The following is a 25,678-nucleotide window of genomic DNA, read 5'->3' as shown; positions in this document are numbered from 1 at the left end:
TCCCTGGCTGTGGCCGTGCCCATGGGTAGAGAGGCCATTTTTGAGTTTACACTATGGCAAGGGCTGTTGTGAGGAGGCCTTTTGGAAACACCTTTCAAAATACAAGATGCTTTGGAAATTAGAGAGCGATCTGGTGGATCTCCAAGTCCCAGGACACCAAGCCCAGAGACCCTGCAGCTGCAGCTCCTGCCTGTGTGCAGCCAAGTCCTGACTCCAGCTCCAGCATTCTACAGGGACCAGGAACAATATCCAAGCCACAGACCCACTGCTGTCTCTGCAGGGCAGGTTAGAGGCTGCTGACAGACACGCAGATGCACAGGACACATTTTTCATTGATATCCATGTTCCCTTGGTGATCCCACGCTTTGAACACCAACTGGGGTGACGACTCCAGCTCCGCCACTTCCCTTCACACAAACCTGAGCTCCCGCTGCTCCCTGCTGTCCACTCCAGCTCCCTGCCACAGCAAAAGTCAGCATCCTTGGTACTCTGTCCTTTCCCAGAGGGAAACAGTCTCTCGTGCAATTGTCCTCTTGCTGTCTCAGGACCTGTGCATGAAGAGTTAATGTTCTGCCTCCCTCTCCCCCTATTCTTCTTCCTCCAACCCACCTCCCAGAAGAACTAATTTCCAAAAGCAGCCAGGGCAGAGAGATGCAAATAAGTGTTTTGGACAGCTGCAGGCTGGATGCCTTCCTGAGATGCCAGGGCCCCAAATGAGACATGTCAGAGTACAAATTGAAAATGCCAATTTCACTTACGCTGCCACGTGGCTCGTCACAGCTAAATTCTGCTCCAGCACGGCCACCACCCTCCCCAGCGTGTGCTCCCTCCTGCTGCCAGGGAATGGTCTCTGCTCACTACTACAGGTCTGGTGTTGTGGTTCTGTTGAGGATATCTTTGGGTGGGAATAGGATAGGGTGAAGTGAACTCAGCACATCACAGTAGTGGATTCAATAGAGTCACCCCTGACAGCCAGTGGGAGGATCTGGACTCCTAGCCCAGTTCTGGCTTTATCTTCCCAGGCCTAGTAACAGGAATGTTGCTGAGAGGCTCTGATGGTAGATGGTGTGTGGTGGAGATGTGGTGAAAGTCGTCTGAGCAAACATTACAAGAGGTGCCATATCTGGGGGGCTGTGCTGGGGGTAATGGGGCTCTGCCTGTAGAGAGGTGATGGTGGTGGAGCTGTTGGATTTGCAGCTGGGTGCGTTATGTCTGACAACTGCTGTGTATGGCTGACCAGCAGCAGCCTTCCTCCCTGGGGAGGGCTTAATTTTGGAGTCTTCCATCCTACATTTGGGTGGAGTGGCTCACGGACAAAGGATCACCAACAAAAAGCTGTAATGGAGGTCCAGGCTTGGCTCTCATTGGCACCCTGTAGAGCTGAGGGAGGGGGGTGTTGCCATAGCCAGGTCTCACTCTTTTGGTGTCATGTCTGATGCTGGACTGGTGATGCTGCCTGTCTGGGGGAGACTCAGCACAGAAGGGGCCAGCTTTGATAGTCAGGTGAGAAGACTGAAGTGTTTTCCTGTGCACACTGGCCTCCTTCATGGGCCACATTCCTGGGCCTTGTGGAGGGGTTGAGTAGAACAGACCCACTGCAGAGGGTCCTGTGTGGGGCAGCAGCTGAGGCAGTGCTGGACATGCTGAGGCCGCCTCTCCTTGGTATGGCCTGGGGCTGTGAAAGGTGGTGCTGGGACAGGCTGGAGGTGGTGGCAGGGCTGTGGCCAGCCCATGGCCGGGTGAACCATTGCCGGTGCATCTGCTGCTCTCTAACAAACTCCAGCAACCTATGAATCATTCATTTAATCTCTCCTGACACGCCTGTCATTTTCTCAGGCGAGGAGCGGGGAATCTCTTGCCGAAGGAGGTCATTAGCTGTCAGGGATGGTTCCAAATGCCTTCCTGCCTCTGTATCGATTAAACCTCTCTGTCTGCATGCAGGGGCTTTGCAAGGAATACTGATGGTGCTGCTGGGGCTGGGACTCAGATGTTGAGGCAGGGGAGAGAGGTCTGGGTGGGGAGAAGGCACTGGCCAGGCTGGAAGGAGAAATGGAGGTGGATAGATCTGGAGAGCAGAAGGTCCAAGGGCCTGAGTTTTGAGTCCCCTAAAGCTGGGAGGGGTAGGACTCCCTGGTGTCACCTTCCTACATGGAAACTCAGGGTGGTGGTTCCAGTTCTGAAATGGTATGCAGCCATTTCAGTGTGGAGCTGGGAGTGGGGCATCTTGGAGTGTGGTGTGAAGGGAAGAAGTGCTCTTTCCTGAGATCTTCCTGATGGCTAGTGTGGCTCTGCAGTGGTCCTCAGCTCTGTCCCACCCACAGCCATGTGGCCACAGCTTTGTCATTTTGTTATAGGTGATGGGGCTGGAGGGGACTGTGAGGGACATCCTCTCACTGGCTGTAATAGGTGACTCTATTGAATCCTGTCCTGTGATGTGCCCAGCCTGTCTGCCCCAAGCTTCACTGGTGATGACCGTAATCCTAAATATCCAACTAAGCATCCCTGGAGTGGGGAGGACATGGGGAAGGGCTCAGGAGCCTTGTGGGGAGAAGTACATCTGTGCTGCAGAGGCACCATCTGTTTCTTCCTTTTGCAGCAGCAGCAGCTTCAGACCTTTGAGTTGATGGGCTTCGGGTCTATTTACAAACCCTCTGTTTTGCTGCTTTATCTTTTTTTGTCAGTCCAGCCCACTGGTTTCATGTGCTGTGACTGATGCTTTGATGAGTGGCTGTCAGATCTGTTTGTTCCTAGCCAGCAAGTCCCAGCCAGCACCCCATCCCTCTCCTCTGGGCTGATGGGAGACATCCATGTAATGAGGTCATATGTCTCTCTATGCCCCTCATCACCAGGACATTTTGCCTCAATAATTAACAGGCTCTGCCTCCTTCTGTTTTCTCCTGCAGTATTTCTATGAAGGGAATGACATCAGTGACCTGCCTGTCAACTTGTCTGTGGTCTGGAATGGGAACTTTGTCATTGACAACCCCCAGAACATCCAGGGTGAGTGAGAGATGGGATGGGACCTGGCCCAGGGTCCCCTCAACCTCCAACCCACCCTGGCTCTGACCATAGTTTGTACCAGTGCTTTATGGGTTTCTAAACAAGAGGCTTTTTCCAAGAAGCTTTTTGAGGCACTCTGCGTTGGTGTTGAGTCTAGGGTGGTGCTGGCTCCTGCCTGTGGGGCTTTGTCCCACTGGCAGTTGGTGAGAAGGGGCTAGAGCAGGTGCCTTTTTTCCCCCAAAGCCTTTGCCCATGGGTTGGGGGGCCCGTGCTGACCCCAGCCTCCTCCTGCCGTTGCAGCCCACCTGTACAAGTGCTCGGCTCTGCGGGAGAGCTGTGGCCTGTGCCTCAAGGCTGACCCACGCTTCGAGTGCGGCTGGTGCGTGTCGGAGCGGCGCTGCTCCCTGCGCCAGCACTGCCTGGCTTACGAGAACAGCTGGATGCATGCCAGCAGCGGCAACAGCCGCTGCACTGACCCCAAGATCACCAAGGTACGTGGGGACGGTGGGTGGTGATGCCCTGTGCTGAGGGACTGGGATGGGGGATGGGGGATGGGCATGGGCATGGGCATGGGCATGGGGCTCTCCAGTGGCAGCTCACAGCAGCCAGATCTACTCGGTGTTTAATACTTGAATGTTTTTTGTCACCACTTTCATTTCCAAGGCTAAAATCTTCTCTCCACCACCCCCCTGCACTGGGCTTTCTGGCTCATTTCCAAAATTCCAACCCTTCCTGCACATGACTGAGGGATCCAGGAAAGCTCTAGGTTGCTTCTTGTGTTGCCATGTGCACTGGGGCCAGTAGTTCCTCATCATCATCATCCCATTTCCCTGACAGCTTTTACGACCTTTGCTTATAAGATTGTGTATAGTAATATTCACATGCCTGTTGGGCTGGGATCTAGGTTCACAAGGAGAAACTGGTGGGTATTTCAGCTGGATACCTTCTGCTAACCCACGGCTGGCCGGGCCTCGATGGTGTTAATTACTGGAGTCTTAGCACAGGGTCTGATCTGTTTGGGTTTCAGTGCCTTATCTGATGGAGGCTGGAAATGAGAGTCTTGGCTTTTCCCAGTGTGTGCTGCCTGCCTCTCACACGGATGGGCCTGCAGTGTGCTGGGTGGCAGCCATGTGGAGACGGGGGGAAACAGCCCTGCTGGGCATATCCTGGCCCGCAAAGAGCCCTGCCTGCAAGAAGTACTGCCTGCAGAGTTGCCTGGGGCTGGTGGAGTGCTGGCAGGAAAAGGGATCTATTCCTGAGGAAGTGGGATCGAGCCTCAGAGCCTGCATCCCTCCATGGAGGTCTGCTGTTGTGTGCAGAGCTGCAGGGCTTCCCTGTCATTGTGCTCAGGCTAAACCTCCCAAATCCAGACGCCTATGGGTGATGGGAGTGGAGAATGCTGTGGGGCAGGTCATGGCCAGGGTGGCCTTGCTGTAGGGTTTGCCCTTGTCCTCTTGTGTTCAGGTGATTAGGGCTGCAGGCATTTACACACACACCACTCACAGCAGCTTCCCAGCAGCTGACAGTGTCCAGCATAGGTAACAGCAGTTGGTCCAGAGCTGACGGTAACAACTCTCCCACCCTGAATCATTATGAAATTTTACAGTAATTGCAGGTGCAGCAGGAACAGACCTGTTAGCAGGTGGGCTTGACCTTGGCTCTGCTTTGTGTTAGTGCCCTGGGAGGTGGCAGTTGGTGTGAATGTGCAGTAGGTGTGGATGTGCAGTAGGTATTGGTGTGATGCTGCTCCTGTAGCCTTCCTGTTGCCTGCTGCCTCCCACTACCCCAGTCCCACGTTTGGGCTGTGGACATGCTTCCAAATGGTTCAGAGAAAAGCCTAGTGCAGACAGGGCTGCGTAGGGCGGTGGGGGAGAAGAGTCTCCTACAGTGGTTTCCTGAGGAGGTGCAGCCTCCTTCCTGCCCAGCTCACTGGAGTGCAGGTATCTTCATGGGTGATGGGGCTGGGCTGGGAGATGACTATGATTCTTCCTCCTTGGGGTGAAGAATCATTTACCCGTTGTTCAGTGGTGGAGACAAGCCCCTTCCAAATCTTTGTGCTATCTTGCCTAGTGCTCACTGTGACCCTCAGAGTGACATCCTTTCCCTTGGGAAGGAGGTACCCCTTGGCCTCTGCAGCTTCTGGCCATGCTGTGGCCACTGGAGCTGAGAGCAAGCCAACTGCTTGTACCCGCTGGAGCTGGTCGCTTGTTGATGTAAAAGGACCCTATGAAACCAATTAGGAGAAAAGCAGCATTGTTTGTTGGGGCCAAGGGTCCGGAGGTGGAGGGGGGAAAGGGGTGGTTGAGCAGCTCCCCCCTCCCACACACCTTGTTTAGCAGTGACCTCCCTGTGCTGGGTGGCCAACGATGTCATTTCATTCCTGGGCTCCTTCCTCCCCGAACGCAGGGCCCTTGCCAGCTTTGCTGCAGAGGAGGAGGAATCGAACATGCTGGAGCAGCTTTTAGCACTCGTTTAGAAACACCAAACAAACAGCCGCTTCTTGCCAGCTGCCCCGCCAGAGCTTTTTTAAGGGGAAAACCCAATCTGATGCTGGCTACAGCTGCTAGAATGAGCTCCAATTCCAGACTTGGGCAGGGGCTGAACAAGGTTTAGGCAAACAGTGGTTCCCCACAACCCTGGAGGGTTTGTTGCTGTGTAAATAGTGAGCTGTGATTGCTTTGGCATGACCCAGGGCTCAGGCACCAGTCCTAGCTCTGATGCTGGCCTGGGACATGTCCTGCAAGATTTCTTTCTGGAGTGGGACTGGGTGCTCCTGTCTGAGTTCATATGTGCTGAAAGTCACCAGCCCAGTGTGAATCCAAAGGGCAGAAGTTAATCCCAGTGGCAATGCCTGTAGTAGGACTGTGCAGAAACAGCTCCTGGCTCCATGCAGTCCATCAGGGCTGATGATGTGGGCAGTGTCCACTGCTGCATGTTTCCTACCCTCAGCTCATCCGCTTTTCCTTGCTGTGGAGATGATGTTGAGGAATGAGCCCTTCACAAGGAGGAAGATCCATCTGGCTAAGGCCCCAGGGCTGCAGCTGCCCAGATTTGCCAAGAATGCAAATTCGTGCTTGCATTCTTACATGTGCTTGGTGGTGGTTTGAACCTGTCCAGGACCTGGGCTTACTACAGGCAGAGGTGCCCGCCAGTGCTAGGGGGGATCTCAGCCAGGAGAGCAGAGGAGGCCATCACCTGCAGCAGAACCATCCCTTCCCCTGGGTCAGGGTGTGACTTCTGTCTGAACTGATTCAGCTTGCATTCCCCTCTCCCTCTCCTGCTGCCTGCAGCTGGCTCCTCCTCTGCTGTGTCTTCATGTCACTGGGGGCCCAGCTGTATCCCCAGGCCCACTCAGGGCATGCAGCTCTGCCATTCATCCCAGTTAGTGCAGCAGGTGGGTGCTTGACCTCGGGGCCAGCAATCACTGATGTAAAACTGCCTGGTTGGAGGCAGCATCCCCACATACCTTGGAACAGGGCCCACACCTCTGTTCATCCCTCATTCTGCCACTATCTGTCAGGCCACACCTGTCTGCTTTATTGGGCATCATCCTGGTAAATGAGTCATGTTGCTGTGGTGAGATCCCCTCCCTTCCCAACTGGCATCAGCAAAGGGTTTGCTGGTGAAGAGAAGCACATTTCTCCCCTGCCTGCCATTTCACCTCTGCAGGGACCTGTTGGAGATTCTTTCTCCTTTGTGGACATCTTGGGCATGGGAACCTCACCCCTGGGCACCTGGGACCTGGCCAAAAGCCAGGCACATCCAGGGACTTCCTTGCCAGTTCAGCTGGAGCCATGGCTGATGCTGCCCTGTCTCCTTCAACTCTTGTGTCCTTGTCACCTAGGAGATGTCTGTGTCTGCAGCAGGGTGTCCATATCCCAGCCCTTTGCTTAGACATATCTCATATCTCCTTGCTTGTTCCTGGGAGAATTTTGTGGATACAGCTGTCACTGGGGAGGTCTTTCCTGCTCTGTGAGCAACTTACAGATGTGCTGGCATTTCTCATCACCTGTCTGCTCCTTGCTGCTTGTAACAGCCATCCTACAGCTGCCTGAGCTGCAGCCTGCCCGAGTGAGGTGACCCTGTGGCTCTGCATCTTTGTGACAGATCATGCTCTCTCCTAGTTGTTCCCTGAGACCGGCCCCAGACAAGGAGGGACCCGTCTGACCATCACTGGCGAGAACCTGGGCCTGAAGTTTGAAGATGTTCGCTCGGGTGTCCGAGTGGGCAAAGTGCCGTGCAGCCCCATCGAGAGCGAGTACATCAGTGCTGAGCAGTAAGTGCCTGCCGAGGGGCGGGTGTGCTCCAAATCACCTCAGGAGGGTTAGGGACTGCAGTGATGGTGTTCAAATGCTACCCTTGGCTGCAAAAGACATAGAGCTGACTGGGCTGAACTGGGAGAGAAGTACCTGCTGGTTATGCTTGCTCTGGGAAGAGCTCAAAGGCTTTGGGGAAGCTTCTTGGAGGGCTTGCAGTGTCAGCTGACACCACCTTGGTTTCTCATACATATGCTGGCACCTGAGACCTTTGCTTTGTACAGGTAGTGTCTTGATGCCAGGACACTGAGTTTCTTACTCTCATCTCTTAGGATCGTGTGTGAAATCGGAAATGCCAGCCTGAGCAAGGTGCATGAGGCACGGGTAGAAGTGTGCATCCGTGACTGCACGCCCAGCTACCGGGCCATATCCCCCAAGACCTTCACCTTTGTGGTAAGCCCCATGCTGGGGACAGTTCTCTCACCTTGAAAGGGAGGTGGTGCTGGGTGGTTTTAGGTGGTTTTCTGCCTGAGTTGGAAACTTTGCCATCATTTTCCTGACAGGCAGGCAGGGATTCTGTGGTCAGGCACTGAGTCATGATGATTGAATTTCTCCAAGGCTGCCACTGCTGTGTCTCCCCACTGTCCTGCTGGCACTGCCAGGCCTTAGTACTGTGCCCAGCTGCTGTCTCACAGGTCCCTCTCCTCTATGGCCCTGTCACCTGGTTGAAGCTGCTTGGCGTGTGAGTTTCAGTTCCCAGCCTGTCTGACTCCAGGGATGCCCTTTTCCTTTGACAGATGCCCACTTTCTCCCGTGTGGTCCCAGCCCGGGGTCCGCTCTCTGGCGGCACCTGGATCGCCATTGAAGGCACCCACCTCAATGCCGGCAGCAACGTCTCCGTGACCATCGGGGGACGGCCCTGTGCTTTTTCATGGTGAGGGGCACAGAGGGTGGTGGAGGATGGGCAACGGGCAGCTTCAAAGGCAGTGGGACCCCCAGACAGTAGCCAGAAGCCTGGGCTAGGAAGCCAAGAGGGACCATGAGAGCCAAACCCCCTGGGTGGCCAAAGGTGTCTCCTCTTGAAACCTCTGTGTGTCAGAGGCTGCAGGAAGAGCCCTAAGAACAGAGATTTTTCTCTAAAAGCACAAAGCCCTGAGGCATGAAGTGGATAATTTTTAGATTAGGGATGATAATGGAGCGGCTCTTTAAATATTTTCCTGTGGTAATTACTGGTTATCAGCCCTAATCGCTGCTGTTTGCAGCCGCCGCACGATGGGAACGCTCGGGAGCTACTCAGTCTTTCCTGGCTGCCTTTTGTTTAATTTCTTGGATTTTTGTTTTTTCTTTTTTTCCTCCTTTCTCTCTTCAACTCCCAGCTGTTTCAGAAGGGGAGAGGGGCTGGGGCAGGGGCCTCCCGGGCAGCCCTGGCCTCCCTGCTGCCCAGGCACTGACAGGTTGTGTGTTTCTGCCCCAGGAGAAGTGCCCGTGAGATTCGGTGCAGGACCCCCCCAGGGCACACCCCCGGTGGCTCCCCCATCCTCATCAACATCAACCAGGCAGAGCTGAGCAACCCAGAGGTGAAGTACAACTACACAGAGGACCCCACCATCCAGAAGATTGATCCTGAATGGAGCATCAACAGGTGAATTGAAAGGAGCTTGTGGGATGTGTGGGGGACTGTTTCCCATACGGATTTCCTGTTCCCAATGGGCACATCTCAGTGCTGTGATAATTGCCAGGCTTCACTCCAGAGATGTGGCAAGAGGAGTGTGAGCAATGGCTTGGCATCAGGGCCCTGCTAACTCCTGGCCTACAGTACTAAGCCTAGCAGGGGGCAAGAGCAGAGAGAGCTTTGGATCTGCTTAATTTCAGCTTGACATTTGGCGGCGGCAAATAAAATTAAAATATTTCCCATCGGGGGATATTTTGAAATGTTTACATATTTTTCTAAAAGGTTTGAATTGGCTGGAGAGGAGGCGAAGGAATCCATTAAGAGCTAGTGCCAAGGGAAATCTTCCCAGGGCTGTTGATGAGGAGGAAGCTCCCCAGAGGCATGGCCAAGGTCTCCAGGACCACGGGGCTTTTAACACCAAGCCATGGAGAAAACCTGGCAGAGTTCAGCCTCTCCTGTCACCCACTGCCTCTGTGGTGGAGAAAGGGTGGCAGAGAGGAGTTTGTACTTCTTGGGATGCTTTCCTTTTGTGAATGCTTAATTGACTTTAGCTTGGGAGCCATCTTCAGACCCTAAATCTGCACACAGGGTGGTATGTCAGTGTTATTTACCAGGTTTTATATCTCTAGTTGGCCCTTGGGTCAGCTGAAATGATTTGACATTGGTGCATGCCAGGTCCTGCCAGCCATTAAAACATATCAGTGGGATAAGAGATCCCTAGGGGCATAGTAGCTGAGGCAGGCTGGGGCAGATGGCATCTGGCTGGAAATGAGGGCTGCTTCCCTCCTAGAACTGGAAGCTGCCTTTCCTAACTAACTCATTGTCTCCATGTCTCTAGTGGTGGGACATTGCTGACTGTGACTGGCACCAACCTGGCCACCATCAAAGAGCCTAGGATCCGGGCCAAGTACTGCAACTCTGAAAGGGAGAATGTAAGTGGTGCTGGCTGGGGCTTGGGGCAGAGCACAAAGAGGAGGGATGCTGTCTGTGTGGAATGTAGGGCAGAAAGTGCACCCTTTGCCCTTCAGGTGTGATGGTCTGGAGAGGCTGAGGTCCAGGAGCTGCTGCCCCTAAGAGAGGCACCAATCTCTCTGTAGAGCCTTCAGCCACATGCTTTCAGGAGAGGGTTGAGATCTCAGCATTCAAAACTGGTGGGAGGTTTGTGGGACATCCATAGGATATTGACAGAAAGAGCTCATCCCCGGTGACATCTTGCCTGCCACACCTTGCACATCCATTGCAGACAGGAGTCTGTCTCTGCCCTGGGGTGGGATGTGATGCCTGTTGATGGAGCAGAGCAAGAGATTCCAAATCTAAGCCCTGTGTCCAGAAGCGCTGTTTTCAGGAGATCCTTGTGGGGTTTGATCCTGACCACCTTGTTGGTAGTGGGTCTGACCTCGTTCCATGCCTCCTGCAGAACTGCACTGTCTACAATGACACCACCATGGTGTGCTATGCTCCCTCCATTGACAACCCTGTGCGGAGCCCTCCAGAGCTTGGCGACCGCCCGGATGAGATCGGCTTTGTCATGGATAACGTCCAGGCCCTGCTGATCATCAACACCACCAATTTCGTCTACTACCCAGACCCTGTCTTTGAGCCACTCAGCCCCACAGGGATGCTGGAACTGAAGCCCAGCTCTCCCCTCATTCTCAAGGTAAAGAGTCCGCACCTGTGGAAAGAGGTAGGGACATGTCCCTCTGTAGAGATGGCATTTTGTCTCTCCTGGAGGAAAGATTTTGCCATGTGTTGGGTTTTTTCAAACATTCCCCATTACATGAGAACTGACAGTCTCATTCTTTGTTCCTTCAAAGGGCAGGAACCTGCTCCCGCCGGCTGCTGGTAACTCCCGCCTCAACTACACGGTGCTGATTGGAGACACTCCCTGCACCCTCACAGTGTCTGAGACACAGCTCCTTTGCGAGTCCCCTAACCTCACTGGCCAACACAAAGTCACAGTAAGTGCTGATACTGGTGCCTTTGGTCCTTGTGCCTCACTGTTCTCAGAATTTCAGTCTTTATTCCAGCACCAGCCCTGCTGTGTGCTCGTCCTTGAATGAGGTCCAGATAGTTGGTGTACATGCAGGAGCATCCTCAGGAGTAATTTTTCTGCTCCCTAGGCATCCCTGTTCCTAATTACATGTTTGGTAGGACCAATACTTTGTCACCCTCCTGAACATTCAGCGTGGTGTTACTGTGCCCTGGCTGGTGATGGATGCAAGGCAGAGGGGATTCCCACCTCTGCCTCCCAGTGCTGGCACATGCTGCAAGGCAGGTTCCTTTGTTTGTGGGGTTGTTGTGCAGCAGTGCTCGTGCTCCAGGACTCTGCCAAGTAAAAAAGGACCCAGCACAGTCCTCCCCAGGCTCCCCACCCATGGGGAAACGTGCTTTACATCCCATCTGTTACTGTGATATTGTCTGAATGAGACATCAAACTTGCTGCCTGCTCCACGTGCACTGGCAGCATGTGTGCTGCATGCCATTAAAGCGCCTTGAACTGCTCCACACCAGCCCCTGCTGTACGTGCATTTGTCCACATTATTCAGGCCATGGGCTCAGAGTCATGCCCCCATTCCCCTGCTGGTGGGCACAGCAGAGAATGCTACCTGTGGCATGTATTCTCTGACAGCAGGTCCATTTTTTCCCCGCCCTTGTGCAGATCAAGGCTGGAGGGTTTGAGTTCTCGCCGGGGATGCTGCAGATCTACTCAGACAGCCTGCTCACTCTGCCTGCCATCATCGGGATCGGTGGCGGCGGCGGCCTGCTCCTCCTCATCATCATCATCGTCCTCATCGCCTACAAGCGCAAGTCCCGGGATGCTGACCGCACCCTGAAACGTCTCCAGCTGCAGATGGACAACCTGGAGTCCCGGGTGGCCCTGGAGTGCAAAGAGGGTGAGGGGTCCCTTTGCCATCAGCACAAGGGTCTTTGGTTGTTTCTTACTGCTCCAAGGCTCAGTGTGCTTCTACCCTTTCCTTGCTGCCTTTCAGAGAGAATGGGAATGGGCAAAGCTGCCTTGTCAGTGGAACTGAACTAATTTTAGGTGGGATTTGGGGATTTTTCCAGTTAAGAAGTTCTTCTCCATTTCTCCAAGTGGGAGAAAAGAGAGCAAGCAGGGTAGTGAAGGCTTTCTGTGAGTGGGCAGTGGATCTCTCATTATGTGACAGACAGATGCTGTGAAATTGGACAGAATTCCTTGTATGATACTGCTGGTAAAACCTAATTGCCCATTATCCCCCTGAGCTGGTTCCAGAGGCTCCGACCCTGCCAGCCACTGCCACAACCAGCCTGGATGCTGCGAATGAAGCAGGCACTGAAAACAAGATATAAAAAGGGGAAAGAAAGACAAACCTTTGCTCCCCCAAGTCCCCATCCCTTCACATGCCTGTGGATGGCACTGGTGACAGGGAGAGGGGAGGGAGCTGGTGGAGGGGATGGTGTCTTGTCTTCCACAGCTGGCAGATAAAAGGATCTGCTTTTAATTAAAAGGCACAATCTCTTCCCTGCCTTTTCTCTTTTCTAGTCCCGCTAGTTACAGATAAGATAGCACGCCTTTCAAGCTGACGGTTTGTTTTTTCTCATCAGGCTGACGAGCCTGCAGTGCTCTGCCTGGCTTTCAGCTCCCTTTAAAGTGCTGTTAATTTGATTTTTCTGAGGTTTTTCTCCCCCCACCCCAACCCCCTTCCCTGGTGCATTTCCAGGACTTTTCTCCCATCAGCTTTTCCCTGTAGGTGCAATTAAAGGTTCAGGACCCCCTGGATCATGTTCCTCTGGGAGTCACAGCTGCCTCTGCTGGGATCGGGAGGTTCTGGGGTGGGTGTGTTCAAGCTCTTCTCTCAAGTAGTATTTAGGTCAAAAAGAAATGAGGGCAATCTGGTGGTTTAGGCTAATGTTTTTCCCAAGAAGCTCTGTTTTTGTTCAAACCTTGCTGTTCCCCCCTGCCCCCAGCATCCCTGGGAGGCTGCAAGTGCTGGGCGGGGGGGATTTGATCCCCCTGGGACCTGGCAGTTCTGTTCCCAAATCTGCCACTTCATTTGTTCTGGGGATGTCATCCCCACACTCTGCAGTTCAATTTCTCCATCTGTGAGATGAGGACAGCAATCACAGGCTGCCAGGAAAAGGAATGCTGAGAGTATTCATGCCTTGGGGAGGGTCCACCCGCAGGGTGCGGGGGGTGTGGTGAGGGGCTGAGTGCCAATGCTGTGTGCTGAGACTCCAGGATGTACTGTTTAATTCTGCTTTTCCAACCCTAGCCTTTGCTGAGCTGCAGACAGACATCAACGAGCTGACCAACGACCTGGATGGGGCTGGCATCCCTTTTCTGGATTACCGCACCTACGCCATGCGGGTTCTCTTCCCGGGGATAGAAGACCACCCTGTGCTGAAAGAGATGGAGGTGTGGGTCTGTCTGTCTGTCTCTGTAGTTTTTGCACTGGGGATGTGCCCCTGCACACTCCCCTGCACAAGCCCCTGTGCCCCCGGGCTGGAGAGATGCTTTGGCTGGATGCTGGCTCGGTGTGGTGCATCTCTCTGTGTGGCAGCCGGCGTGGATGTGGACCGGCTGCCAAATGCTTACTGCACTCTCTGACATTAATATCAATATTTATATTAATATCATTGCTACTGTCATTTTCTACAGCACTTGCTTTATTCAATTGGGTTTGTTTGATGCCTGACCGGTCGCTTGTTTTTAGCAGGGTTGTCTAACATTGCCTGCTTGCTTGGCTCCATTTCCCCATGGTGAACCCATCCTTGGCATCCTTCCTTTGCTCCCCAAACCAGCTCCTTCTCTTCTCCTGGCCTCCTTACCTCTGTATAATTTAGTGCATGCAATTGCACAGCAATTGCTTCTCATGTGCTGGGCTGCTGAGGCCACTCTTGATTAGAGGAAGGAGGGGGGTGACCTTCGCTTCCCCTCACTGCTGACCCAGCACAGTAATTAATGTCGACGTGAGCTTCACAGTGTATTTAGGAGAAGTAATTGGCCCTGGTGCAAGATGCACGGTCACTAATTACAACACAACAAGCTCTTACCAACTGCAAGTGCATGTGCTGGTGTTGTATGCCAGCATGGCTATGGCGTGGGCCCTGGCCTTCTGCTGCTCTGTTTCCCCAGCTCTGCAGGGTGGTGGGGACCCTGTTTCCATAGATTTCCCCTTGCAGCTCAGGTTTCCGGATGCTCAGAGCCAAAGCAGGCATGTAGGTCTCCCTGACGACCTGCCCTTCCTGTCTGTGCAGATGCCTGGCTCTCCTCTCACCTCTGCTCTTGCTCTTAAAGGTTCTCCCTAAAGAGGGAAAGTAGAAAGGGTATCAGAGGAGGAATTTTGCATTTGCTGTGTCAGGCTGGGTGGACTTTGTCCACTTCCAGCTCCCAGCTGAAAACATCCTGCTTGACAGAGCACACCAGCTCAGCCTGGCCTGGGAAGCAAGGGGTTAAATTTATAAAGGGGAAAATAAAACCCGAAAGAGATTAAATAAAGCAACTAGAGTTGTGTAAGCTTCATATAATTTAATCAGGTTTGCTTTTATTTGTCTCTTTACTCAGAGTGTAACATTAGTTCTTGCAAGTGACGGAAGGAAGCGGTGCTTGCTCACGCACATGCTAATCCACAGTGCGCACCGGTACCAGCTCCCTTCCTTTGCAGGGTTTAGGGGGAGGCTGGTTGATTTTTGAGAATTTAAGCCTGATTAAATATTTAATTCAGTATTGTTCATTTATTTCTGCTAATGAGATCAGCAAGTTGAACATGGGGGCTCGGAATTGACAAGGACTTGGTAGCAAACAGGGTTTTTGTTCAGCAGGAAAGAGTATTTTGGAGAGGGACATTAGAACTGTGAGGAATTTCTCAGACCTGAAGAGCACCAATCCAAAGTTTTGATTGAAGTGAAATGATTTGATGTGTCAAAACTCTGTTCTTCACTTTGAGTTGGTGTTTTGAAATGAAAAGTGTTGTTTTGTCTCCAAATACCGACATGAAGTGAAATTTAATGCTCATTCACCCAGTCAGGAAGACAAGGGGGAGAATTAAAGAAAAAAAAATGTTTTACCACAGGAAGGCTTTTCTTCAGAGGAAGCCGTCTTTTCTAATGGGAAAATGGAGTATTGTAAAAATACTAATTTCTGATAACAAATGTCGTCAGGGCTGGCCAGAGCTGGGCTGCTGATGGCAATGCAGGTGTGAAAGCATCCAAGCCCAGTCCCTGCTGGGTCCTACATGGCCAAATGTGGCCAGAAAGACAACTTCAAATGTCTCATGAGTAAAGGGACTATTTTAGGGTGTGTCTGCAGTGGGACAGAGCCAGATTTCTGCTATTATTTCCCTATCTGAAATCCATGCCCCCTAAGCAGGTGGGTTTGCTGCTGGTGGAGCTCAGGGTTGTGGCTTTATTTGCTTTCTGTGTGAAACCCAAAGGGCATGTTGCAGTGACTTGGGTGGGAATTGAGCTGCTTGTTAGCTGAAATTGAAAATTATAACTTGTGTGTGTGCTTGGGAGAGAAGGAGTATTTGTTTATGGGAGCTATGTGTTTATGTGTCTGCACACAAGTAGGAGAGAATCTTTGTATAGAAGGATGTGTCTATATAGACATATATATATATTTATGCCCTGAGACTGTGTTAACCTGGGATTTTACAAACTAGATAACTCTTCTGAGGGAACTGAGACTGATCGCCAAAGGGGAAGCTTCATAGTAGGGAGAGACCTAGTCCAGCTGCTTTTTCATCATTTCCTTTTGCGAGATTGAGTGTGAATTCAGGGTGTGGATCAGTCCAGCCACCTTCTTGTCACCCTCCCCATCATGCCTGTCTCTCAGCTTTGCTCTATCCTTGCAGGTCCAGGCTAATGTGGAGAAGTCCTTGACCCTCTTTGGTCAGCTTCTGAACAAGAAGCACTTCTTGCTGACCTTCATCCGTACTCTGGAGGCCCAGCGGAGCTTCTCCATGCGCGACCGCGGCAACGTGGCCTCCCTCATCATGACGGCACTGCAGGGTGAGATGGAGTATGCCACGGGGGTGCTGAAACAGCTCCTGTCCGACCTTATTGAGAAGAACTTGGAAAGCAAGAACCACCCCAAGCTGCTCTTGCGGAGGTGAGTGTTCCCCTGAGAGGCTGGAGCTGTGGGCAGTGCCCAGGCACTTCTGAGCACAGTGACATGAGCTGGTGTCCTTTGGGGATGCCGCCAGTGAAGGCTTTAGTGTTGGCTGTGGCAGTGTGAGCACTGAGTCTGTGGTCTAGCATTTCCTTGCTTGTCTGTGTGCAAGTATGAGAGGGATTGGGACTGTGTGGCCCCAGCCAACTCAAGAGCGCCCGTGGGATTTTCCCACTCCAGTTTGGCCTATCTGGGCTTATGCTGCCTGGGAAGGAGAGAGCAAGGTGCTCACCAGCTGTGCAGGCTGGTGCAGGTGGGGTACATGCTAGTGTCAGGCACTGTGGTGTGTTGCTGTAGGTCACCCGGAGAAGGGAAGGTGACCAGGTGGTCCCCCACATCTCTTGGCATGTGGGGCAGCTCTTGCCTTGCCTGGTGGCTGCATGGGTGCTTCCTTGGGCTGCCAGCAGGCAGGAGTCCTCCTTTGCCTGCTGTCTCCTCAGGGCTTACCCGCCTTGTCAGTCACATGGGGGTTTTCCTGGGAAAGTCACTCAGATCTCTGCAAGCTGGGAGTCTCACTGGGGCCGGGGGAAGTGCAAGCAGGAGGCAGCCTGCCAAGCCCTGCCGTGAGTCTGCCTGCTCCATCAATATTTAACGATAGCTCTGAGCTCTCCTTCATCACGGGCTGATGAATATTGAAATATACACCAAGTCCTGAACAAAAACTATTAATAAGCTCCACTGGTTCAGCTCGAGGCTCTCTGTGCCACCTTCTCCCTTTGCACGCCATGCAGTGCCTCCTATCCCCACCTCCGGCAGCCTGGTGCCACCAGCCTTTGGCAGAGATGCAGGGATGGCTGACAGGCACAGGGCTGGCATGGCACCAGAAAGGCTCAAGAAACCCAGAGCTTCTTTCAAAGATCAACTGATATTCATGGCATGGCCAGACTGGACAAAGCCTGCCAGGTTTTGTACGTTTGGCCTTGGAGAAACACCTGGAGAAGACCCAGATGTGAGCTGGTCCCAGTTACATCCGTGTTACACATCTCGTTAGGCACGTTGCTTTCTTACTCTCTCTGGTTCATTTATCACATTACAAGGGTACCTTTAATGTCTCAAAGCATCTCATTAGCAGTGTGTCAGAGGGGGTGTGTTGTGCAGATGATGGCTGTCTGGGAGTGGGGTGGGTCTTGGAGGTGCCAACCGCTGTTCCCCATCCCTCTCCCCTGACTGCATTCTTAGGCTCTTCTCTTTCAATCGTTCCTCCATAACACCAGGTTTCACTGAAATATTTAGAATGCATTTCCAGCCCTGAAGTAAATCAATAAAATATAAATAAAAGGCATCATGAGGAGGCCGGCAGCAGCAGTGACTGAGCTGTGGCAGCACCAGAAGGGCAGAACCTAGCCTGCACCAGTGCCCAAAGACTGCCAGTCTCCAGCCACAGTGCTTGAGGGCCATTGCAGTTAGGACAGCAATAAGTCCCCTGGCGAGCACCTTGCTTGTGCTTCCCTGAGTGATATTTAACAAAGAAACTGTTCTTGAAGCCACGATGCAGAGCAAGTGGAGAGCTGTGCTTCTCTGTCTGTTTGATTAGCCTTGCTGTTGGGTGTAAGAGTGTGCTTACTGCCCAGGGCAACTGGATTAGCATTGATCTAACTGGGGAGAACTGTTATTTATTTGTCTGTTGGATAATCCCCCCATTGCTGTGGCATCTGGCTCTATCATGGATAAAGACAAACATCCACCAGAGCTTGAGTGGTGGCACTTCAGATAAGCATTATGGGCTTGTCAGGTCCTTTCTAGGGCCAGGGAGAATGTCTGCTGAATAGCTGCAGTCCACTTCTCCCTTGGCTTTCTCTCCATGTTCCTTTCCTTCTCCCTTTTTTTGTTCTCTGTAGTGGATTATTCTTACCTGGTGGGAGCATGAAGCCTTCCCTTCCCTGAAGGCTCGGGTAATGCTGTCCTCAAATGGTTTAAAGAGGGCTGTGCTATGCCAGGGAGGGCAAAAAGGGCTAAGCCACATTAACACAAGAGAAAACCTTGGAAGGGACCATATGACACCAAGTCATCTTGAATAAACTCTGGGAAAGTGGATTTCCTGCCCCAGCCATCTGGTCTTTGAGAACTACTCCTGGCCCATCTGCTGGGCATGGTGTTGCTGTTGGGCAGTGCATAAAATTGGGCAGTGGGACTTTTTCTGGTGCCTCTAACATTTTGATTATTTCTGAATTTTGTTTCTTGGGTCAACTGTTTGTATTTGTTTCCCTGGTGCAAGAGGAATGCACGCATGTCCCTGAGGCTATTTGTATTGCCTGTGCTTTCAGGACTGTCTGCATTTGCAAGTGCCTGATCGGATAATTAATGGGTGTATAAGCTGAAGATTTTAGAAGGAGTGAAGGCCATGTTAAAATAATGGACATGTTAAGGGGAGTTTTAATCTTATGGCAGAGAGATAAGGTGTGGTGCAGAGACAGGCATGTTAAGCTGCACCTGTGTAGGGCTGCAGGGTTCACCAGGGTCTGGTGTCACCCTCAGCTCCCTCCATGCCTCTGTGCCCCTCTGTCTGCTGGTGTGGCACATCCTGGCTGCAGCACCAGCACCCCAAGGTCCCTCTTTCTATTCAGACCCACCACATTTCACACGCATCCTGAGGTATCCTGCTCTCACTCTTGTGCATGGTCCACAGCAGACACAGGCAACTAGACCTTCCCTACTATGCTGCTTTGGAGCACAATTGCATCTGGGTTTGAACTGTGCTTTAGGAAACTAGGGGTAATATATAGGTTTTCTCCAGGCAGCTTTGGCTGCTTCCTTTAACTGCATATGCAAAAGCTGAGAGGCTCAGTTTTTAAATTTCTTTTAGAGCAAGTGGGTGCAGCATTGTACACTTGCAAATTCCTACATCACCACCCCACTCCAAGGAGACACAGCAACCCTAAACTTCACCATGCAGGTATAGAAGGGTTAAATTCCAAGACTGGCACAGTGTCTATGTTCCAAAAGTATGTGGAAAACAGGTTAAGCTTCCAACCAGTGTTCTTACTTCCTCCTTTAATTCCCTTGTTTTCAGTTGAATTAGCAGTGAGGATAAGTTTGATCAAAAACATATTTGGGTCAAAGTTTGCAGGCCTAAATCTGGTTGTGGCTTTAACCAAGGCCATGTACCAGTGTACTGGAGGTGGTCTTCTTGCTTTACTGTGGGCCCTGGACTTTGATGCTTTAGAGATCAACGGCTGCTTTAGGGGTTGCAGGGAAGTCCCATGTCACCAGCAGTGGTGGCCTGCATCAGGACAATGGCAGTATTGAGTGCACTGCAGGACCAGAAGGCAACAGCAGCTCCCATGTGGGGAAAGGGATTCCAGCTGGATCTTTTTTTGCCTTGCAACCTCTGCCCTTCTTTCAGGTTGTACTTTACTAGGGAGCTTGAGGTAGGTTTGGGGACATTGAACTTGGCTTAGGTGCCTCATACAATCCTCTTGTAGAGAGAGCTGCCAGGTTCCAATGGGACATTGTAGAAGAAACAAAGTTCATTGAAGCAGAAGGTTCCAGGGAGAAGCAGAAAGTTTCTCATCCCCTGGTGAGACTCCTGGTGGGACAAGGTTGAGCTTGACTTGTTGCAGTTCTCCAAATACGCTGGGGACCAATTTACTTTTCTCTTCTGGGGTCTGCTGGAAGGGCAGGCTTTCCAGCAGGGCTTGTGCCCTTTGCTTTGTGCCTGCTTTCCAGATGCAACCTTTTAAAAGGAAAAATAATTTAGCTGCAGTCAAAGGGTGAGGTGGCAATGGGTGAGATCAGAGACCTTTAATATTGTCTGCTGATGGCTTTGCTCTCTACCTCTCCCTACAGAACGGAGTCAGTGGCAGAGAAGATGCTGACAAATTGGTTCACGTTTCTGCTGTACAAGTTTCTGAAGGTGAGTTTGGGAAGGGATGGCAACCCCGTGTGGACAGGGAGGTGGTTCCTGCCTTGCTGGGCCAGGTAGCATGCTACCCAAAACCCAAGGTGGCATGCTCTTGAGCATTGCTGTTCCCTCCCAGAGCAGAGATTGCTTCCCAGATCTCCCTTTCTAGGCTGGCTTTCTGAGATGTGATTCTGGTCTCCTTTTTGGGATATAGTTGAGAGTGGGAAATGAAATCCAGATTGGGATTGCTTAATGCATAGTGATTTAAGATTTTAACAATGGTGCCCTGAGGAAAGATAAATCTGAAGCAACTCAGCTGAGTCTTGCGGTGGTCCCCATTCCTCTCTTCTTGCCTTTGCTTGTGTAACTCAGGAGGAAAAAGCCCTGAGAGCTGACCTTTCTGTCGGCACGGCTCTGACTGGGTCTGTTTCTGCCTGTTTGAGTTGTAGTTTGATGAGGTGCACTTTTCATGTAATGCTGTTGCTTTTCCTTCATCTCTCCAACACTGAAATTCTGTGGTAGGGGAATTGTTTCCTGCAGAATCTCAACTTCTGCTGCTGCTTCCCATGCTAAAGGTGTCCTGGTGGGGATGGATGCCTTGAGGGTCTTGTTGACAGCCAGGGACAGAGCTCTCCACTGCACCTGCATGAGGCTGCAGAGCCTTTTAGCTTGAATTCACCTCTTTCCAATTTCATTGGGGTAGCAGAACAGGATGCCACAATGTAAGCTCTGTTTTTCCCACTGGTGCTTCTACCCATATTGAGAACATTTATTCCATCAGCACCAGTGCTTCCACCTGCTAAAGCTGCACCAGTTTCCATGCAGATTACATGGCAGCAGCTCTGGCACGTGGACCCCAGGCTCAGTCCTGCTGCAACTTTGGGATGACTCTGATGGGTGAACAGTGCCTGCGATCCTGCTGGTTTGTCAGGCAGCAGGGCTGTTTCTTGGGATCCTGCCTGGTGTCAGTGCAGTGAGACTGGGTGGCACACGGCTGTTTTTGTGGGATTTCATCCCTCATTAAGATAAAGAGGGTTTGAACTATTTCTAGCTAAGGAATGAGAGCGAGCAGGAGTCTCAGCAGAACTCAAGTGATTGTCAACGAGAGGTGATTTATAATATCACTTACATGCACTTGGCTTTTTGCCTCTGTCGAGGAATAGCCTGTATCTCTAAAAATCTATCTAGCTTGCTGGAGATTGCTTGCTGGGGTGGGAGGGGAGAAGAACTGTGCTAGTCATAGGGAGATGTCAAACCTCCCACTACCGCTTTGTGCTAGGGCTTTTTCCAGCAGAGCCCTTTTGCGTCAGCAGTGCCCAGTGGGATCCGGTGGAACACTGGCAAAAGGCTCTTTGGGCTTTGTAAACTTGTCGCTCCAGCTTGTGGATAAACTCCTCCAAGGCTCCTTGAAATGAAGAGGGTTATGCTTTGGCTGAGCAAAGTGCAGTGCACAGTCTACCAAAACCCACAGCAGTCTTTGGAGACACTGTATTTGTGTGTGTGACCTGACATCCTTGACCTGTCACTGGCTGGACTAGGCCATGTTCAGAAGCTACTTTGGATTAGCTCATGCACCACTAATGTTCTGCATCTGTCCTTGTCCCCCTTCAGAGAGGTTTCTGGGCACATTACCAGTTGTGGAACAGGTCTGAGGATAAGGAGTAGCAGGTGAGAGGTGTGGGGATAGTGGAACCAAATAATGCCTCTTTATAAAGAAGTCTTGGCTACAACCATGACTTGGGCATGGGAAAACACCTCCAGTCTCTGTGTGGTAGCAGCAGGAGAAAGGTCTGATCTAGGTGCACCATTACAAGAGAAACATACACAGAGGGCCTAGATGAACTTGCTGGCTGTGAAATTTGTTACCCTTGGGAAGTGGTTGAAACTCCACTGCTTGAGTCACTTGAGTTAAACTGGAAGAGACTTGAGGATATGCTCATGCTCTCTTCTGGGTCGGTCCCACCAGAGGAGACCCACGGGGCTGTTCTCGCCAGTCTCTCGACAGTGAGGATCACAGGTGGCAGCAAAAGCAGGAGAAGGCCATGGAGTAAATGGAGAGTATCACAACAGACAGCTTGCCAGCAGGGAAAGTGCCCCAAACTGCAGTACTTGTGCATGTAAATGGCGGACAATCATGTGCCCAGCTTCTGGATCAGCTTTCAGCAAACCTGCCCCAAGCAGGGCAAGATACACTGGGGTGAGGGATGGGGACAGGCACAGGACAGCCCCTCATGCCCAGGGCCAGCAGCGTGGGGAGCCAGCAAAAGCTGGTGCTTTCAGGAGGACCCTGTAGTAGCATTTATCAGACTCTTAATGAGACACCTCAGGGAAAGGGAGATAGATAAATCGAGACAAGTGCTGAAAAATGCACAATATTAGGTGCCTGATGAGCTACATCTAGTCAGTAAAACAGTTTGGGAATTAGCTGGCTTGTCTCAGCCTGCTCCCAACATATCAACATGGGCATGCACAGGGTGTCTGCAGCTGTCCTCCTCCAGCTCGACTCCCATGGAGACCCCCCCCAAAGCTCCCCTCAGTCAGGTCCCCAGCAATGAGCAAACTATAAGGGCTGGCAGGGTGGGCACAGTCACATTTGGGGGACTAGCTGCCCTTCATCAACCTGAGGGACCACCTGGCCACATCTCAGTGGTTTCCTTCTGTATTTCATCTGATGGAGTTCAACTCAGGTTAACTGCCCAGCACTGGTTTCTTTGGTCCCTGTCCATTTTGTTGGTCTCTGTCAAAGATGATCCCTAAACCATCCTCACCTGCAGTGTCTCAGTGAGCTGTGACCCACGGCAGCAACTTGGCCCTTGTCTTCAAGAGCCACTGGAGATAGTGAGGCTGGGAGTGAGATATTGCATTTTAAAGGTAGGATCCCCACTAGAGAAGCCAGTGTAGGAAAGACTGAGCCCACCTCTCTTGGTGTGAATCCCTAGAGTTGGGTGCCCAGCTGCAGATGTGGGGGCAGCAGCCATGCCTTGCTGGAGAGGTGAAATCTGTGGGCTGAGACAGTAGCAACCACGGCAGATGAAAGCAAGAGTCCTACTCCAAGCTATCCTTCATCCATACCATTTCCACAGACTTGGAATTTTCACAAGGAAGTTTTGCAAGCAACCAGAAAAGGCAACTTAAGTCTTTCCACCAGAACAGAGGGGTAGGCTTTGGGTGCCCTGGGACCCCTGGACACTCACCACTCTGCAGCCAGTCTTGCCTTGCCAGGCAGCCAGTGATGTGCAGCCTAGCACCCACTTGGGTCTCTCACTTTTCCAAGCTGACTTAATGAAGCCAAGTTTGCAAATGAAACATAATTTCAAAGACAGGCGTGTTGTCGGAAGGTCTGGGGATGATGTATGCCTGTTCGTGCTCGTTAGCAGCTGTCTCTTTAATTACGGCAGATGCTAACGAGATGCTAACAGCATATGGTGACAGGGAGAGCAGCCGCACTTTGCACCAAAGTACAATTTATTTGTGAGGCGGCCGAGAGGGAGGGAGGAGGGCTAGTGGGGTAAAATCTGCTGGGACTCCTCTTCATCCTCTCTGTTCCCACTGTACTTCTTTCTCCCTTAGGGCTAATGCCAGTATCTGGAAGGGCTGTTGGGATGCAGCTCAGGTGACAGGGTTGTGAACGGGTGTCCACTCCCAGTCCTGCTATGCCAAATCCTGGCTCTAGGCTGGTCGCTGCTTCCAACCTTGGCAGGTCCTTTAGTGTTTCCAAATCCAGCACGCAGAATATTTTAGGGGGAAGTGTCTGGTCCAGTTTCTCTTCCTCACATGTGTGAGATACATGCTGATGTGGCTCTGTCTGGTAGCTAAAGCTGGCTCTGACTGCAAGGCTGTGGCAGTGGAGATGTGTAGGTCACGAATGGTTTAACTGCAGGAAATCGCATTGCCTGGTTCCCTCCATCACCTGGAGACTCAGGGCAGGGTTGTCTGTGGGTTCCTCCCTTGCTTTTCCTTTCCACTGGATCTGGCTGTGCCCAGCTGTCATTTGGAGAAACGTCCTTTGACATTCTTACATGTGATATTGGGCTCCTGGCAGATGTCAGAACTGCATCATGATATCTGGGCAGGAGACCTCAGGCTGTCCCACTGCAGTGTGTCCTTTCCAGTCCTCAGGTGCTTCTTTCGTCTGGAGGAGCTCAAAAGACAGGCTGTATCCTGTACTCAAGGTTCCCAGATCCAATCTGCTCTTCAGTAAACCTGAATTTACCCTTTTTAACTCATTTTTGGCTTGCAGAATGAGCAGAATTCATCCAGAAGTGTCTGAAAGCTCTGGGAATCTGAGCCTGCAGATTGATAGACAAACTACTTCCAGTGGACTTGGAAGGAGAGAGTGAGTTGCCTCACAGGATGAATTTTACCATGGACCCCTTTCCTTGCAGTCTTGAGCAAGGGATGGAGACTCTTTATAATGCCATGTGTGGGGATTGATGTTGCAGGGCCACAGGAGACTTCTGACATGGTGGTGATTCTTGAAAGGCAAAACTGGTGCTTGGCACTTTCTAACTCCTCTCTCTCCTCTCCCCCATCCCCCTGTCCCACAGGAATGTGCTGGAGAACCACTCTTCATGCTCTACTGTGCCATCAAGCAGCAGATGGAGAAGGGACCCATTGATGCCATCACAGGAGAGGCTCGTTACTCCCTCAGTGAGGACAAGCTCATCCGGCAGCAGATTGACTACAAAATGTTGGTTAGTGCAAGCAGAAGCCTCAGTGGTACTGGTGCTTGCCTGGACTGCCAGGTCCAGCTATTTAACAAGATCTTGGAGGCACACAAAATACTTTGAGAGTTTTGTCTGTTGGTCTCTCTAGCATTCCTGGGATGCCTCTTACCCTGTCTGAGTGGGGCCCTTCTCAGACAAAGTTAGAAACAGGGCCTTTCCTTGGCAAGGTTTGCTCTTGCCATGGGCCCAAGGAAGCCAAGCATGAACTGAGTCCTGCTCCATATCGTTCCAAGCAAACCCCTGGCAATTGCAGGTTTGAGTGAGAGATGTTGTTGAGCTTGTGCTATATGGAGCAGCCCATAGCTCATGTTCAGTGTGGATCTAAGTTAGTGCTTTGAGTTACTGCAGGAGATAGATACCTCTCTTCCTTCTCAGCCAGGTTCTCTGTACAGATAAATGATGAGCCAGACCCTTCCCCTGGCTGAGCCTGCAGCTGGTTCTTCATCTGCAGCTCAGTATCCACAGGGATAGTTTGTAAGGTGAGTGTGCCTGGGCACTGCTTGTTCTCAGTAGGCTTTGGTGCACTGGACATGGTTTGCTGACCCAGGATTCCTTCACTGACCCTGTGCTTCCTTTCTGGGAATTGGATGTAGGAGAGTAGCAGGGAGAGGTGGGGAGAGGGGAAAGGGGAGCAGGAATGTGCAATATTCCTGTGTATGGCAATAACTCCAGCTCAGGAGGTGAGAAGACACAGCCTGTAGACAGCTGTAGCCTTGTGTCCTTGGACCTGCCTTTGCAGCCAGTGTCACAGCCTCTCACTCAACCCTTTCTGACCCTGTGCAGACCCTCAACTGCGTGAACCCTGAGAATGAGAACGCCCCAGAGATCCCTGTCAAGGTGCTGAATTGCGACACCATCACGCAGGTGAAGGAGAAGCTGCTGGATGCTGTGTACAAGGGTGTGCCCTATTCCCAGCGACCTAAAGCTGGAGACATGGACCTGGGTAAGAGAGGCCAAGCACTTCCCTGTGGGGAACAGGGATGTGACTAAGAGCAGAAGTGCCAATAAATCTGTGCAGAGCAGGAAAATCAA

General features: G+C 51.8%; 1 protein-coding gene across 3 annotated transcripts in view; it reads left to right on the top strand.

Annotated features, from left to right (window-relative positions):
• The window catches only part of PLXNA1 (plexin A1), a 120,560-nt gene that overhangs the window by 80,994 nt on the left and 13,888 nt on the right, over window positions 1–25,678 (top strand). For all 3 annotated transcript variants that reach the window (XM_063411957.1, XM_063411955.1, XM_063411956.1), the window contains exons 11-25: window positions 2,904–3,000; window positions 3,301–3,491; window positions 7,125–7,276; window positions 7,589–7,709; window positions 8,054–8,190; window positions 8,731–8,898; window positions 9,767–9,860; window positions 10,346–10,585; window positions 10,743–10,886; window positions 11,588–11,822; window positions 13,182–13,324; window positions 15,762–16,018; window positions 19,865–19,931; window positions 24,467–24,613; window positions 25,430–25,589. In XM_063411957.1, the coding sequence (XP_063268027.1) occupies window positions 2,904–3,000; window positions 3,301–3,491; window positions 7,125–7,276; window positions 7,589–7,709; window positions 8,054–8,190; window positions 8,731–8,898; window positions 9,767–9,860; window positions 10,346–10,585; window positions 10,743–10,886; window positions 11,588–11,822; window positions 13,182–13,324; window positions 15,762–16,018; window positions 19,865–19,931; window positions 24,467–24,613; window positions 25,430–25,589 (2,353 nt within the window). The remainder of the gene's footprint in view (window positions 1–2,903; window positions 3,001–3,300; window positions 3,492–7,124; window positions 7,277–7,588; window positions 7,710–8,053; window positions 8,191–8,730; window positions 8,899–9,766; window positions 9,861–10,345; window positions 10,586–10,742; window positions 10,887–11,587; window positions 11,823–13,181; window positions 13,325–15,761; window positions 16,019–19,864; window positions 19,932–24,466; window positions 24,614–25,429; window positions 25,590–25,678) is intronic.

Source organism: Prinia subflava, chromosome 14, assembly GCF_021018805.1.
Source record: "Prinia subflava isolate CZ2003 ecotype Zambia chromosome 14, Cam_Psub_1.2, whole genome shotgun sequence".
Lineage (NCBI taxonomy): Eukaryota > Metazoa > Chordata > Aves > Passeriformes > Cisticolidae > Prinia > Prinia subflava.
Note: the sequence above shows the minus strand (reverse complement) of the source record. Positions and strands in the feature narration are given on the sequence as shown.